The 16,457-nt window shown below is 64.7% G+C and overlaps 1 protein-coding gene across 4 annotated transcripts in view; it reads left to right on the top strand.

Annotated features, from left to right (window-relative positions):
• PACSIN2 (protein kinase C and casein kinase substrate in neurons 2) overlaps window positions 1–16,457 on the top strand; it is an 82,285-nt gene that overhangs the window by 46,950 nt on the left and 18,878 nt on the right. For all 4 annotated transcript variants that reach the window (XM_028533192.2, XM_028533191.2, XM_028533190.2 and 1 more), the window contains exon 2: window positions 13,856–13,990. In XM_028533192.2, the coding sequence (XP_028388993.1) occupies window positions 13,931–13,990 (60 nt within the window). In that variant the 5' untranslated portion in view covers window positions 13,856–13,930. The remainder of the gene's footprint in view (window positions 1–13,855; window positions 13,991–16,457) is intronic.

Here is a 16,457-nt window from a genome sequence, read left to right as displayed (position 1 = left end):
CGCCGCCTGTCCCTGGTCGGGTGCTGGGGGTAGGGGGGTGGCGGTGGTGGTGAGCTGACCCGTCCCCCCGTGCTCTCCAGCCCTGACCTCCAGCCCTGACCTCTGGTAAGGAGCGAGGGGGCGGGGACTCCCGCAGAGAGAGGGCGTGTGTGTGCGCACTGCCTGTGCGGAGGGACTCGGAGGTTGAGTTGGAATGACACGGCCTCTGCCCTCGGCGGGCAGCTTGCACGCTGTGGCAGAACCGGGGCCCTCCCTGGGTCGGCAGGGTGGCAGACCGTGCACGCCTGTCTTTGGAGGCAGGGAGCGAGTCTTCACCGGACGTGGCTGCCCGGGCAGCCCGCGCAGGCGCTGACGCGTTGGGGTTGGGGAAGCCACGTCTGCCGGGCGTGTTTCATCGTGACCCGTCCACGCCTTCCTTAGACTCTGGTGACCTGAGGTCGCACCCCCTTCCACGTTTGGAATGGTCAAAATCAGAAGTGCAGAGTCCGTTCTCACGCAGCCCGCCCCCAGCGTTGCGGAGAAGGGGAATCGGGAGGGGGGGGGGGTTGTGTGTGCGCAGGGCCCGGCCCGAGAACAGCTCCTGCCCCCTCCGCACCTGCGTGGTGGAGCCCGGGGCGGGTCCCCCACAGGCGGCCCGTGCAGACTGCAGTGAGCATTAGGGTGGCGTGGAGAGCGGTGGGCACACGGCGAGCTACTGCCGTGGCCGAGTCGGGCGCCCGGAGGGCCCGTGGTGTGCGCCGGGCTCCGGCTGGGGACGCGCAGGCAGTGCTCCCTCCCTGCTCCCCGCCTGGCGCTGGGCCTGCGCCTGCGTCCTGCTCCGTTCTGCCCCCTTAGACCGAGGGGCTTCGGGCCCCTGGGGCTTTGGAGGCCGCGCCGTGGATGAAGTGAGGCATACTGCATCACGCTCACGCTCGGTTTAAAGGTTTCTTAATACCGCAGAGCTAGTTGGAAGGGTTTTTTTACTTTTGCCTTTGAAAGTCTTCAGCGACGAGACCTCAGCTCCTCCTCCCGGCACGTGTTTGTGCGTTCGCTCGAGGGGAGGCACGCGTGAAGCCGCAGAGGCGACGGGCGAGCGGGGCTCGTGTGGCCAGCACTGCCCGTCGTGACCCGCGGCCGGAGCGGGGACAGTGTGACGGGGTGTCGAGTGCAGGGGCTGGGGGGCAGTGGTTAGAACTGGGAGGCCCTGCTGGCCGCAGTGAGAAGTGTCGAGGGATTTCAAGTGGGAGCCCAACTCGGTTTCTGAAAGACACACTGGCCACCGTGGTCGCGTCGCGGAGAACGAAAGGAAAGGAGACCAGCTTGTGGCTGGGGACCGGTTAGGCCACCAGTGATCTGGGCAAAAGACGGCGGCGACCCGAACAAGGGTAACCACCGCCGTGAGGACGGGGGAAGTGGGGGGACTCGGGGGCTATTGGAGACCAGCGTCGCCAGGCCTTGGAAGCTGACCGACTGCGGCGGGCCGGGTGTGCGGCGGGCGCGGGGTGGGACCCTTCCTGCACGGGAACCCAAGGGTGGCAGTGGGCCTGGGGAGGGTAGGAGCGGTTTGCAGGGACCGTGTCACGGCCACGTGGAGGCGTCCCGTGGGCACTCGGATGTGTGGGACTCGAGCTGACGAGAGAGAGCTGGGCCAGAGGGGCCGGTCGGTGGTTGCGAGGTTCGGGGGTCCGATGGGCGGGAGCAGAAGGGCTCGCCGGGGCGGAGTGTGGTGGGGCACGAGGGCCAGGCTGGGACGGAACCTCGAGGCGCCCCTGCCCCCCAGGCCTGGGCTGAGGAGGAGGTGGAAGGCCAGGAGATGCAGTGGGGGGACGGCAGGGGTGCGGCCGGGGGGCCGGCGCGGGAGAGGTGGTGGGAAGGCCTGAGGCCCGGTCTAACACCCGCAGCCGCAGCCCGGCACCAGCGAGGGCTGGGCTCTGCAGTCCAAGCAGGTTCACCGGGAGGACGGGCGGGGCAGCGGTGGGCCGAGCAGCGAGTGGGCCGGGTGAGGACTGCGGGGCTCGGAGCGGGCAGCTCTTGTCAGGAGCTTGGCTGTGGCGGGGAGGGGGGCGAGCGGTCCACGGAAGACGCAGAGAAAGGGACTGGGGGGTGGGGAGGGGACTCGCGGCCGTGAGAAGAGCGGGATGCGGGCACGGCCTGAGACACGAGTGTGCACGGAGGGGCCAGCCTGTGGGTGGAGGGGCTTCCGACTGCCTGCTGGTCCCCGTTCCGTGGGGTGGGATGCGTCCTCTGCTGAGAGTGCGCGGGAGGGAGGTGGCCAGGGAGAAGGTCTGCAGGGTGTCACTGCGGGAGACAGAGGCGGCGAGGGGGGCGCCTGCAGAGGGGCGAGGCCCCCCAGCACCCAGCAGACTGCCTATGACGGTGGGGAGGCTGAGGCCGGTGTGATCCGGAGCTGCCCGGGGGCGGCACGGCCAGCCCAGGGCGGGGCGGGGTGGGGCATGGTGGGTTTAAGGCAACACCGGGAGACCTGGGGAGGGTCTGACGACGGACAGCTCCGTGATCCTGCTCTTGAAACTCCTGGTGAGCCGCCTCTCTCGGCGGGCCGTTGGCCCGAAGGAAGACCCTGGGTTTCCACGGGTGGGGAGGAAGGCCCTGCGCCCGAGAGGAGGAGTCGGCCGAGACGGTGTTGGGTGTGTGCGTGGCGAGGTCTCCGCTGTGCAGCCACCACTCCTCCAGCCCTCCGGCATGGCCTTGGGGGGCCTGGCCCCACGTCTGTCTGCGCCCAGCGCCCACAGGTGGCCTGCCAGCCTCTCCCGGGACTCCAGGGACACCGCCCGTGGAGGACTGCTCCCCGGTGCTGGGGAGATGGGGTTCCCGTGAGCGTTTCTCTGTGTGAAGCTACGCGTGGCGTGCCCATTCACTCCCTGGAAACGTGGGCCCGGCTTTGTTGTGTGAAAACAGATTTCCCGTTCCCTGCAGCATATACGTGCATCGTGAAGGGGACACACGCCGAGGCCTCGGCACAGAAGCGAGGCTCAGAGACGCGCTCCCTCCCCGCAGTCTCCTCCGTCCCTGTCGGCCGCCCCCAGGGCTCGGTCCTTTGTTGCGGCTTCAGACCTTCGGTCGCTCAGCGGGCACTTGAGCGTCTGCCGCACGGGGCTGCGAGGGTGAAGGCGCACAGCCCTCGCCCTTCAGGTCCACGCGTGCCGACTGTGCTCGCGGCGTGCTTTGTGCCGGCTGCTCCCCTGCGCCCCCACCCGGGCTCAGGCGTCAGACAGCCCTCCCGCCATCGTCGGGTCCCCGCTGGCTTCTCCGCTCGTGGCGTGGGACTTGACCCCCGGTCTCTGCTGGCACGGACGTCCCCGAGAGGAACATTCTGTTCGCGCTGTTTCTCTTGGAGTCCGTGCGCTCGAGGCGTATTCCCAGAGCGGGACTGCAGGTCAGAGGTCGGTGGCCGCTGTCTGCCTTGTTCTGTGTTTCCAGATTTTTCCATGATGCCTGTTGGCAACGGTAGAGTACATTCCTTTTTTCCTATAGCCCCACTGTGACTGGCTTGTCATTTTAACCTTTCTTATTTCTTAAGTTATTTCCATTTTTTAAGGGGAGTTAATGCACTACTTTCCCCACATGGTAGTCGGCTGTGTTAGTTGGGCTTGGCCAGGTTGTGCTGCAGTGACAAGTAAGCCCCGAATCTCAGAGGCTTAGCCCGACAAGGTTGCCTCTGCTGCACACTGTGCACGTCCCTCATCGGGCACCGGGCCATCATCCCGCACACTCGGGGCTGGGCTGGCGGAGGAGCCGGTGTCCTGTGGCTGCGGCGGGAGGCTTCTCAGTGCATGGCAGGCAGAAAGGAGCGGCCCGGCCAGGGACTGCGAGGCTGCTCGCCGGCTGCGTGGCCTGGCGCAGCGGGCGGAACTCCAGGGCGCGCTCCGTCCGCGCCCAGCTGTCTTCTCTCCCGCGTGCTGCTCTGCGGCGGCCTCTCTGTGCGGTGCGCTGGGGTTCCCCCCTCCACACCAGCCCGTACCGTACTTTAGAGAGAAGATTGTATCAGTTGTGTTGAATCCGTTTCTTTATTTGCTTTCCACATGACATTTTATCACGCAGACATTTAAATAATCACGTAGGTTTTGGGCCCATCCATCATACTTTCTGGTATCTTCTGTTTCTTTTCTTTTTCTTTCTAATGATCTCTGCCTGTTTATGGGCCTCTTGCCCCCAAGGGGTGCCCCACGTCTGCCGCCCTAACGCCTCAGAACTTCGGTGTCACTGACCTCAGACGCCAGTTTGCAGTCCACAGTCCTGCGGGGGCGGGGGGGCGCCCGGTGGGGGGGGCCTTTCAGATGGGTGGTGTGGAGCCGTGTGTCCCCAGGATCGAAGTCCTCCCCTTCTCCTAGCAGGTGGTGCTGGGTGGAGCAGCATTCCCGCCGTCAGCAGCTCGTGGAGGGCCTGGCGTGTGTGGACCCCATCACAGTGCGAGTTCTAGGAAGCTGGGGACTCGATCTTGTGCACCGTGAGCTTCCGGACCTGGACTGCAGTGGGCGCCCAGGATGAGGGAGTTAGCGACTGAGGCAGTGGCTGGAGGGACGGACCACAGGACGCAGTAGCACGGCTGGCACAGCGATTTAGGGAATGCCTGTCTTCTGGCAGGCGGGCAGGTGGCGTGTGCAGGTCAAGGCCAGAGGGAGCATTGGAATCCAGGTCTCCTGGCTCCGTGGTCCCACCCCAACCTTGAAGGCAAAGGTGGTCCTATTTCTCACAGAAATACTGTCCCGTGGGAGCGCGTGTCATTCCCACTGTGGGGTGGCCTCTCCTCAGGCGGGGGTGGGAGGTGACCGGACTCAGGTCACTGACTCACTCAGCTAGGCCCTGAGTAACTTTTCTTTTAAATCTCAGTACTCTCCCTGTACATATTTTTTTTTTGGTACTATTGTTTGCATTCTCACAAGAGTATCAGCTTGGAAAGTTGACATTTTTGTCCTGTTTAAAGTAACTTTTTCTATTTTTAAACCTGCGGAGCATCGAGTCCGTATTTAGCGTAGGGAGCTCTCCGGCCCGAGTCTCCACGTTCCCAGGGCGCCTGCCAAGCAGCGGTCCGGCAGAGCCTCGCTGGGAAGATCCGCCCCGGTACATGAGACGGGACACGGGTGAGCGCTGTCCGCCCCTCGCGAGACACGTGTGGGGGAGCTGGCCCTGAGCTGGGCTGAGACCAGGCGACCCTGGGCCTCGTCCTGCCTCTGTTGCCCGCTCCCTGTCGCCTGAGACATGCCACCCGGAGCGTGGAAAGCCATCTGAAGACGACTGGGGTGGGGTGGGGGGAGGGGCACCATGACTTGTTTCCCGTGAGCCAGTGGGTATAGGAGACACCAGAGGCAAAAGGTCGTCTTTCAAGGGTTTCCGCACGTCTCCAGATCTACGTTTAATGCGGATTTCTCTCACAGACAGCGCCACTTTCTCTGACCTCTGACCTTCAGGGCCCAGCTCCAACGGCCGTTCCCCTCCCTCCCTCTCTCCCCTCCGCCCTGTGGTCCCGCCTCGTCTCCAGCGCCCCTGCTGTGGGTTGCACACGGGTGAAAGCGCAGAGACCTTCCCCACGGACTTCCAGGTGGGGCAGGACGAGGACCTGTGGGAGCCTGCAGGGACGGTGTGCCGTGGGAGCTGGCGCGCCCGGCTGTCCTGAAGGGCACCTGGGAGTTGCCTGGCGGCCTCTGTGTGCGAGGCCCTGGCCTGGGACGCCCCCTCCCGGCCAGCCCGTTCTAGAGAGGGAACCTCCCTTGGTGCTGCCTCCAGGGGCTGCCGTGCGGCGCCACAGCGGCTGGCACCCGGCCTGCAGGTTGGGCTCGCCTCCCCTAAGACCATGGGGAGGGCAGGGCGGGCCTTCCAAGGCCCCTCGGGTGCCCAGTGGCGGGGCTTTCTCAAGCGTTTCCGCCTCTGGGCATTCCTTCCCCTCCAGGCCGGTGTTAAGAATAAAATAAACGGACACTCCTTTCTCTGGGGTCTGCAGAACCATTGCATCTTCGTCCTCAGGCCACAGGCGTGCGCTGCCGAGTGTTCACTGTTCACGTTCAGTCCTGGACGAGGGACTAATCCGTCACTTCCTAGGCTAGAAGCAAAGCCCCTGGGGCAGACAGAGTGAGGACGTCACAGGGCCAGTCCGAACCCACCTGACGTGGCCGCTCGCTGGGCCTGTCTCAGTCACGTTTCACCCGGTGCTGCTCTGGGGTCAGGTGGCGTCCGCTCTCGGGGCTGCCGGCTCAGGCCCAGCGGTTAGCAGGATGGTTCCGGCTCGCTCCGGCAAGGGTGGCGGGCCGGCAGGGAGTGAGCCGGAGAAAGCGGGCCGGGCCCGAGCAGGCGGCCTCTCACCGGATGGTTGCACTCGGTGGTGGGAGAGGGAGCCCTCTGGAGATGGCGGTCCAGGACCCACTGACCGTGGGGGAGGGGACTTTCGGGCTCCGTGTCCATGCAGCGCACCGTTCCTGCGTCCTGGAGCTGTGTGGGTTCAGTGGGAAGGGCTCGGGGCCTCCATGCCCACTCCACACTCGCGGTGGGCCTTGGACAAGTCTGAGTTGGGGGGGTGCTGGGTGCAGGGGGTGCGGCCGCAGGGCCGGGAGGGAGCCAGCGGCGGACGTCAGCCATGAAAGAGACGGCCTTCCTCGTGTCAGCGGAGGTGCCGCCCGTTGAGCAGACTGCGATGTGGGCGCTGTCTCCTGTTTTGCGCGTGGGGAACCGGAGGCACAGAGCAGTGGCGGGCTTGCTTGGGGCGCACGGCTGCAGCGTGCTGGGCGCAGGGTCAGTCCCGTGCAGTCCCGGTCCCGCCCGGGCCCTTGGGGACGCCCAGGCGGCCCCTCCCGGGACACACGGGGACTCTGCCCCTCAGCGCGGCAGTGGGCGTCTGCAGCAGGCTTCCAGATCTTGTGGGGGTTTTCTGAAGGTGCTCCTGGTCGGCACCTGGGTTTCCACAGGCCCGCGTGCCCGAGTTCTCCTGCCCTGGGCCCCGTCTCGGCTTGACTCCGTCTGCGTGGGCAACGCCTGCCCTGCGCGGTGCTGTCGTGGACTTGAGTGGTTCTCCTGGGCTTTTCGGTAACAAACGGAACTGAAGTCTCAGTGGTCATGGGACTTGAGTCATTCACGTTGCAAAAGGAAAAGTTGGCCCTCTCACAGTGAGTGGTAGGGGGCGCCTGAGTTCCGGGACTATGTGGGAGCTCTCCGCCAGCTGGCTGCGGGGCCTTCCTCGGACGAGCTTCTCCGGTGCGCTGACTCCAGACAGAGTTGTCGGTGAGGGTGTGGTGTGTCCACGCCGAGCCTCTGGGCTTGTGCACAGAGAGGGCCGCGTGCACGGCAGAACCGTGATTCTCGTGGGACCGGGAGGGAGGCGCTGCGGTGAGCGGGGACGGGGGCCGAGCTGGGGCGCACCCCGGACTGTGAGGCACCCTGAGAAACCCACCGCCCGGCTCCATTCCTCCTCCAGCAGCTGTCACTCAGCAGCCGCAGGGCCTGGGACAGGCACCAGGGTCCCCTCAGGCGCCAACAGCTTCTTTGGGGAAATAATGGCACCGTGGAGGAACTGCAAAGGGACAGTGGTGGGCAGAGGGTCACTGGTGTGGCAGGGGGAGGCTCCTCAGGGGGCGGCACTTCACCTGGGCCTTGCAGCACGGGCAGGAGGTGGCGAGAAGGGCAGTCTCTGGCGGCGGCGTGTGGCCCTGCAGGTGGGGGAGGCCGGCCGGGCGGGGAGGGCAGGCCGGAGGGGGGCCCCGGGGCCGAGACCGGCAGGTTTATTCCACGTGTGGGCCCACGAGGGTCTTCTGTGTGTAGCTGCCTCGTTCAAAGGTGTGCGAGCAGAGTGAGAGCACATGCAGTGTGCTCCAGGGCGGGGTGGGGCCTGCACGCAGGTGAGGGGGGAAAGGAGGTCACGGCCCCACGCGGGGGTCATCTCCACCTTCACCACCTGGGGGCGCCGCATGGGTCACGGAAAGCTTCAAACAATCCTCGTCGTGGGAATACATGCTTCCACAGTCCCCGCAAACTCCGATACATACAAGGTTTTACTGGTGCCAAGTTTCTGGTAAAATAGAGAAAACGTCCAAATCCCCTGTTGCTCTTTTCACCGTCTCGGTCTCACGCGTCCCCCGGGAGGAGAGGGCTGGAAGGCTGTCAGGGACTGGCTGTTCCCTGCGCGGCCGAGGAGAACAGTGTGAGTCATTGTGGCGCTCTGCGGGCATTTCAGTATCTGCTGTATTTCCAAACAGTTCTGTGCAACTGGAGTTTCTTCCGTGGTTTCTGTTGCCATGGCGCCATAATATTTCCCCGGATCTGCTTGCTCATGCTTTCACACACTCCCTCGTCAGAGGCACAGCCCTGAGTCAGACCGTCTTGTTCCTGGTGCCCGGGAGTGCTTCTCCAAAGTGGAAAAGTTCGTTGTTCTTCCCACTGCAGACGCCGGGAAAAGGGAGGGTCTGGGTCTGTGAAGGGCACCCGCAGCAGGTGGGGTGGCTGCGGGCTGCTGCCAGGCTCCCCGCAGCGGTCTGAGCAGGGACCCGTGTCACCTGTGTGCGGCCACGTCCCCTGTAGACACCACAGCTGGGGGGACAGGACGGGCGGGCTGCCGCGCCGGCTCAGAGGCGCTGGCACTGGCCGTCTGGGGCCCGACACCCACAGACGCTGGGGTCTTGCCCCCATGTGCCCGCGTGCCCTCGTGTGCGTCCTCCCCCTCCCACCGTTCCCACCTTTCACTCATTTGGTGTCTGCCCTGACCACCCCCGACCGTGGCTCCGCTTTGGCGGGGTCTCCAGTTTCCAGGACCTGCAGCGAAGAGGGGGACCGCGGCCGGCGTGGCCCTGCGGCGGCGGGGGGCGGTGGCCCGCACGCTGGTCTAGCACTGGGCTGCCCTGAGGAGCTGCCCCTCTGCATTCCGTTGCTCGGACAAACTTGTGTGCGGTCCGGCACCGCTCAGGATTTAAGGAAAGACCCAGCGCCACGTGGGATCGTGCATGGAGACACTTTGTTTCTAATCTTTTAAAGTCTCTGGCCTCTTCCATGTCCCAGGGGTCGCCCATAAATGTGCTGTCGGACGAGGTGCTGGGGGCGTGCGTGGGGCTCACTGCAGGGGGCTCGGCTGGGCAAACACTTTCCAGTTCCGCTGAACACACAAGTGCGGACGCGGACACGGGGGCAGGGCAGCTCCTGCTGCGTGGGAGTGTGAAGTGCGGGGCGGCTGACCGGACCCTCGTCTCCACATGTGGCAGCGGCTTCCTCGGGTGCAGAGGGGACCCCCCTCGATCAGCAGACACGGAGTGGGGCGTGGCCCCGGGGGCTCTGGGGGCTGCCCAGGGGGCTCCGGGGTGGTGGGGGGAGGTCTTTGCACTAAGTGACCGCACAAGCTGACCGTTGGAGAAGACTTGACTCTTTAAGGGTCGCTGAGAACCCTGGTTCTCATCTGAGTAACTCGCCGCCTTCTCTTTCCTGGGCGATCCGGGAGGGGTCAACAGGCGGCTTCCGAAACCGGCTGCCGACGACACAATCCTGTGGCTTGGCTTTGCCGCCGTTTGGTTTGTGCAGATGACGGCAGCGGGTCTCTGTCAGTGTCGACGAGTTGGGGGGGCCCATTGTGGGGGAGACGCCCCCGAATCCGCCTTCTGGAAGAGGCAGAGGCCGGTGCCTGGGTGAGGCAGCTCAGGGGGTGATGCGTGCCTTGACGAGGTCTGCAAGGGGAACGGGAAGTGGCAGGGGAGAGGAGGGGTGGGAGGTGGCACTGGACGTGGCAGCATGGTCAGGGAGGCTCCCCGAGGACCCTGGGCAGCGGGCCAGACGCTGTGGCAGGGTGGGGGGTCCGTGCACCCCCTCGGAGAGAGCGTCGTCCCAGGGCGAGGCACCAGCACGTGCCAAGGCTCTGAGGCGGGAATGGCCTCGTGTGTGGGAGAAACGGGGCGGGGGGGGTTCCTGGGACTGGAGCTCACGGGACCGGCCAGAGGGGGTGTCAAGGGGGCAGACGGGGGCCAGGACAGACGGGGGGCTGGCAGCAAAGGGGAGGCGTCAGCTGCGACTCCCAGGGTGTGGGTTTGGCGCACAACATGACACTATTTAAGTCCCTGGAAAGGGGGTCCTGCGGAGACCAGAACCTGGGAGGGGGGTGGCTTTCTCATCTGCCTGACACCCTAACACTAGTGTGTGTGTGTGTGTGTGGTTTTGTTTTTTGAAGACAAACTTGTATTAGCTTGGAAATTTTAGAGTTAGTAATATCATCTGCATCCCTTTTGCTTTGGGATTCTGTGTCGTTTCCTGGGCTCTTTTGGAAGTATTTTATATGTCAGTACAATGTTTGTTAATAATAGCAGTAACAAAATGACCTCTGGTCCTGTCAATTAAAAACTATGACTAGGAATAGGATGTAAAGTAGTTCTCAGCCTGGCCAGCCGCCGAGGATGACAAGCTACGAGGAATCCACCGCGTTTAAGCCACATGGGGATTTCTGTGCAGAAATGCGGCCCCAGTTCCTCCTTCCCCTCACTGTTCCTGTTTCGGGGCGGGCACCCCTCTCTGACCCCACTTTCCCACTCCTCGCTCCCCTCCCCCAAGGACTCTTCTTGCTGCCCCACCCCGCCCCCCGCCCCCCGCCCCCACTGGACTCCCAGCAGCTCCTCAGGATCCAGCTCAGTGTTCCCGCCTCTGCTTGGACGGCCCTCGCCTGGGCTTCCCGGCGTCCCGCTGGACACAGGGCCCCTGAGAGAGCCTCGGGGGTGCTCGGCGGGCTTCAGAGGCGGTGTCTTCCGCCTGCTCCCGGAGGCAGGGGCGAGCCCTTGCGGTGCGGCCCTCCCCCCCGACAGACACATTGCGGCTCGCCGCCCCCCGTGCTGTCGCCCCCTGGCTTGCCGACTGACGTCGACCGGTCCTTCCAGCCTTGAGACCTGTGCGTGTCGGGCTTGCGCTGCAGGTGGCAGACTGCGTCACCAACCCTGGACAAGGGCCCTGGGGACAGAGCGTGCGCCAGGCGCTGGAGCTGGCACGGAAGGGCCCTGCTCGGCTGGTGGTGCGCAGCGGGCACTGCCTCGGGCACACTCCCCGAGGCCTGCCTGTGGGAGGCAGCGAGGGGCAGAGAAGCAGGGACCGTTCTTTCGTCCTGTCTCACGGGGCATGGACAGATGGGTGGACAGACGGGAACAGGGGCCCCAGGAGCCCCGGGGCCCCAGCGGTGGTCGGGCTGGGCGGCAGAGGGGCCTCCTGTGGGGCTGGCCAGTGGGAGGCGCTGGGGACCGAGCCCCCCACTCTGGTTCCCGAGCCATGTGTGGGTTAGTGCAGCCTTTCTCGGCCTGAATTCGTCCCCATTTTTACCCAGCAACTGCCACCTGTCAGACACCGGGTGCGGGGACCATGGCCCTGAACAGGACAGGCAGAGCTCCCACCCTCCCAGGGCTCCCGCCCCAGCGGGGGAGGCGGTGCGTGGGCAGCGTGAGCGAGTGACTGGCGAGGCTTGCGGGACGGGCAGAAGTGCTGGGGACAGCAGAGAGGGCAGAGAAGGGGGCGCCGAGAGGGCGGGGACGCGCTGCAGACGGCCTGTCTGGCCCAGGCCTGGGGGGCCACGGGGAGCGGCGGAGGGAGACCGTCCCAGGGAGCAGGTGAGCCCGTGTGGCTGGAGCGGGGCTGGAGGGGGGAGTGGCCCTGGGAATGGGGGCCGAGGAGGAGGTAATGGGGGGCAAGCAGGCAGCGCTCTGCGGGAGTGATTGGGGTTTTGCTCTGCTTAAGGGCACGTTTCCATGTCTCATGGTCTCACCTCGGTTTTCAGAGGGTCACTGCTGAGAACAGAGCGAAGGGCCGGGAAGCAGCGCAGCTGTCAGGAGAGGCCCGCAGTCGCGTAGGGGAGAGGTGACGGTGGGTGGGCCGGCACCCCTCCGGCAGGCAGAGCTGGTGGCGCCGTGGGGCTGGCGGTCCTCGAAGTGGGCGTGGGCAGACGTCCTGTCTGGAAGCCGCGGTGCAGTCACGTGGTGCGGGGGGGCCCTCCCTCGTTCCCGCACGGGCCCTTCTTGGAGCCAAGGGGGGGCTTTTTATCAGCTAGTTCTGGCGTTCCAAAGTGATTACATGCCGAGCCCAGATTTCAAGTAGTCGAGAAAGTTTCCAGGTGAAATGCCCGAGTCCCCTCCCCACCCCCACCCCTCGCCCCAGAGCAAGTCTGAGAGCACGCTGGGACTCTGTGCGTCGGCAGCCTTCTCGGGCACCCAGTTGTTTCCCGTGGGTGCCCAGTGGGGTCAGACTGGCTGGCTGCACCTGGCGCGTGGGAGCACCTCATGTCTGCACACAGCGCCCCCCCCCCCCCCGCCCTCCTCTGGCCGCTGCGTCCCTCCCCACAGGTGGGCCGGCGGCTTTCACTCCCGACGGACAGTGAGGCGGTGTGCAGTGCGCACGTTTTGTTGCCACCGGGAATGCCTGCTTCTGGCTCGTGGGTGGGTTTACTGGCAGGATAAGGTCGTAGAGGAAATACCTGGGTCACAGGCTGCAGGGGTTTTCTTTTGTGAGACTGACTGCACGTCGAGAGGCCTGCAGGGACACCCGAGGGCAGGTGTAGCCAGAGGTGCACGCATGCGCTTGGTTTCCGATGGCTGCTCTCACAAGCACCTGCGGCCGGAGCCGGCCGGCCGGCAGCGCAGGGAAGGAGCAGGGAAAGAAGGAGCCCGAGTCAGCGCGGGCTCACGGAGGATGCCGGGCCCTCCCACCTGGGGTCTCCAGCGCCGCCTCCAGACAGGCCCGCGCTCCTCAGGACCCAGGCTGCCGCCCGCCCTCCCTCCCTCTCTCCGCCAGACGGGCCCTCCCTGCCCTTCACGCGCCCGCATGCCGTCCGCCTGGGGTCTGTGAGCCGCTGCCTCCCCACACCGCGCCCCAGTCCCCGTGGGGACGTCAGCCCCAGGCGGTGGGGACCCGTCCATCTCGTTAGAGACACAGAAACGCCGCACACAGGAGGCTCTAACGTGTGCTCGGAGAACACGTGGGGACACGGGTCCGTGCCTGGGGCCTGACCCCCCCCCCCCCCGGTACAGTCCGTGCTGCAGTGACCACGTGTGGCGCCGGGGGCACTGGACACGTGGAGGGGCCCCTGCGCACCTCACGTAGCTGTCTGACCGCTGGGCCGTGCGTGCACCGGAAACGAATACACAATTGAGTGTCAACTGTGATTGAAAGAAAACAAGCCTTTCAAATTGTTAAATTTTTTTTAAGTAATAATGGGGGGGGGAGTAGACTTTCCCACCCCGGACAATGAATTTGAGGAAAGAAGCCTTAGGTGGGCGTGCGCTCTCCGAGGCCCGCGGGGCGGCACTGGGCGGGCGGTGAGGACACCTCCCTCCGAGCGGCCTGCGGCGGCGGCGCAGGACCAGGAGGGCCGTCGCTCCCGCCCAGGCCGACTCTCAGGGACGTGCACCACGGTCGCTCCGCTCAGAGTGTCCTTGCTGTAAGTGATAGCCGTTTGGCCCAATGAACTATTCCGGTTTTTTTTTTTTTTTCTTTTCTGGAACAAATTAAGGGCATTGAGGGGGAGCTAGATATGCTTATGTAATCTGTACCTTTCATTCATCTGATACCTGTCATCAGGCCGGGCTGAGGGGGTGCCGTGGGGGGAGGTGATGCCGTTCCCAGCCCGAGCCAAGGGCACCCCCAGCGACGACCTCCATCAACCTCTGGGACTCAGCAGACCCTTCAGGGGGGGCTGTGACTCGCCGGTGTTTGGACTCGTGCCTGTCCCTGTGAGAGGCACCCGGTGCACGAGTGTAACGCACACAGCTCCGTCAGGCCCGGGGCCTCGAGTGTCCTGGCTCCTCCCAACTAAAGGACACATTGTAGACGGTTTTGGGTGCAGGCAGTGGCGGACATGGAAATCGTAAATGGAAGTGTGTTGCTCTTTTCCCTCGGGGATTCAAAGCTGCAGTGTGTGCTTTTCTTGCAGGTTTGTCTGCGGATTTCGAGCCTCTGCAGCTGATCTGAGTTGAAGCGTCCCTGCGGCTCCCTGACCTTCGCAGAGATGTCTGTCACTTACGATGACTCCGTTGGAGTGGAAGTGTCCAGCGACAGCTTCTGGGAGGTAATGCCCTCGCTTCCTTCCCCCGACACAGAGATCAGGCTGGTACCTGCCAGGGCTGGGTTTTTTTTTTGTGGGGGTGGACTGGGGGCGAGTGAACATACCCCCGCACCAGCAGGCAAGTGGGCTCGGGGCTGGACGGCACAGCCTCGGCCGAGCCATCGGCGGCGGCAGGGACAGGACACCAGGTAGGAGAGTGTAGTGCGTGTTTGGAGGGGACACTGTCTGTGAACTGAGGGATTTAGACCAAGAGAGGAGGGGTCCGATCCCCCAGCGAGGTGCTCGTAGCGGAGCTGGGAGCAGGGAGGCCGGCGGTCCCGGTGGAGGACACGGGTGCCCGGGCCAGGCCGCAGCCCGCCTGTCAGTGCCCTGAGTTCCGAGAAGGGGCTGGAGCCACAGGAAAGGCACGGGGCGGCTAGGGCAGGGAGGAGGCGTGGCATTCCAGGCAAAGTCTGGAAGCTGGGACGAGCGTGGCCTTGCAGAGGCCTGAGGACCTTGGCCTGGTGGGAGCCCAGGGCCTGTTTAAGAGGTGAGGGGTTCTGCGGGATTCGGTAAGTCGGGGCCAGATGGACAATGCCCCCCAAGGGCTGGCCCCTTCAGCAAGCTGGAGCCTGACACAGCCTGCCCGTAGGCCTTACGGGGGGGTGGGGGTGGGGTCAGTTGCTTCCGACAAGTGTTCTGGCCCCTCTGGGAGCCTGTGGGCCCGCCCGCGGTGCCCTCTGCTGCTGGGCCCTCTCCTTGCTCTGCGTCACCTTCAGAGTAAAACCACGCTCTTCAGCATGACTAAGACAGAAGCACGCGCTGGGAGCCGCAGGGCGGCCTCGCCCTTCCTGAGGACCTCTGGACCGCAGGCCGGCTGCGGCCCCCACCCCGCTCCCGTCCACAGGGAGCCGCCTCCCCGCCTGGGAGGGGGGTCCTTGCAGGGCGTCCTTTCCTATCCGACCTCCCCTTTCCCTTGGGGAGCTCCCCCTGGGGCGGCTGAGGCAGCCTTCCCCAGCGCCCACCCGGCCTGTCGCCCTGGGCCGTGAACTCCCCGGGGACGGGTGAACTCCCCAGGGTCAGGGCGGGATTCCCACCTGGGTCTCTGGGACTCACAGCAGTGCCCGGCACACCGAGTGCTTGGGGACAGGGCGAGGTTTGATGCTTGGTGACAGCATGTCCTGCTCAGAAGCAGCTCACAAACAAATGTTCGGGGTTGAATCGTGGACACAAATAACCACAACACTGAGCAGAAATCATCTGGGGGGGGTGTGTGTTTCATCCTCACCTGAGGGTTTTTTAAAATTGACTTTTGAGAGAGAGAGAAAAAGAGAAACAAAGATGTGAGAGAGAAACATCCATCAGCTGCCTCCTATATGCACCCACCAGAGTTACCCACAAACCAGGTACGTGCCCTGACCGGGAGTCAAACCTGCGACCCTTTGGTGGGTGCCTCCGACCCACTGAGCCACCCGCCAGGGCTTTGGTGAGCACGTACAGTGCACCGGCCCTGTGCCGGGCCCTGCTCCTGAGCGAAGCAGACACGATGGCTTCTAAACGGCCCAGGCCAGGCGCTGGGGGGACGCAGAAGAGGCCTCTCCCCGCAGCGGGCTGCCTTCCAGAGCTGTCGGGCGGCTCTAGGCCACCGGTGGGTGTGTACTCCCCGATAAGTCGCTGAGCGGAATGCGTGCAAGCCACATGCTCGCAGTCTGGGTCCTTTTCTGCAGGAACGTTAACCTGCAACAGGAAGTCTAGCGATAAGGACCCGTGATAGCAGCCCGCATTTATTGCTTGCTCGCTCTGTGCCCGGGCCGTGGTCTGGGAGGCTTGGCACTGCTCAGCCGCAGTGGGTGGCAGAGCGGGAGGGGGGCCCGGGCGCCTGCTCCCCAGAACCGCCCCCGCCCCCAGCCTCCCGGGAGCCCTGCAGGGAGAGCAGCGCGCCTCTGTGCCGCCTGCACGCACCGAGGTGTTTCCGCCTGGGCGTGAGAGGTCGAGTCCCGCCTGGGCGTGAGAGGTCGAGTCCCGCCTGGGCGTGGACCCTGGCGCCACCGCTTGCCGGTGCGCCACAGCGAGGGCTGCGGGTGGGTCACGTGCCGCGCTCGTGAGCAAGTCACAGGCTGCCACGGGGCCTTTATCAGTGTCCGAGGACCAGCCCTGAGGAGCAGTTCTGAAACAGCTCTGGTCAGACACATCCTTCCTCTACGTCGCTGCGCGCTCTGCCTGTGGGCTTAGACCTGAGAGCAGGAATTCCTGGGGTTCGTTTTCATCCACTTTTTAGTTCGTCTTTTTGAACGTGATTAAATATTGAGAATGCAATCTGATCTTTAAAGTGGTTGAAGTTTGGGGTTTATGCTTTAAAACCGTCCAACGGCGCAGGGTGCCTTGCAGGGTAATAGCCTCATTTTCCTCACCCTCCCGCTGGGGGAGCGCAGATCCCCGGAACCGAGGGCGGGGCAGGCGGTTTGGTGATGGGGGCGAGAGCAGAAAACCC

This window comes from Phyllostomus discolor, chromosome 2 (assembly GCF_004126475.2).
Source record: "Phyllostomus discolor isolate MPI-MPIP mPhyDis1 chromosome 2, mPhyDis1.pri.v3, whole genome shotgun sequence".
NCBI lineage: Eukaryota > Metazoa > Chordata > Mammalia > Chiroptera > Phyllostomidae > Phyllostomus > Phyllostomus discolor.
This window is presented reverse-complemented; position numbering and strand designations above follow the sequence as displayed.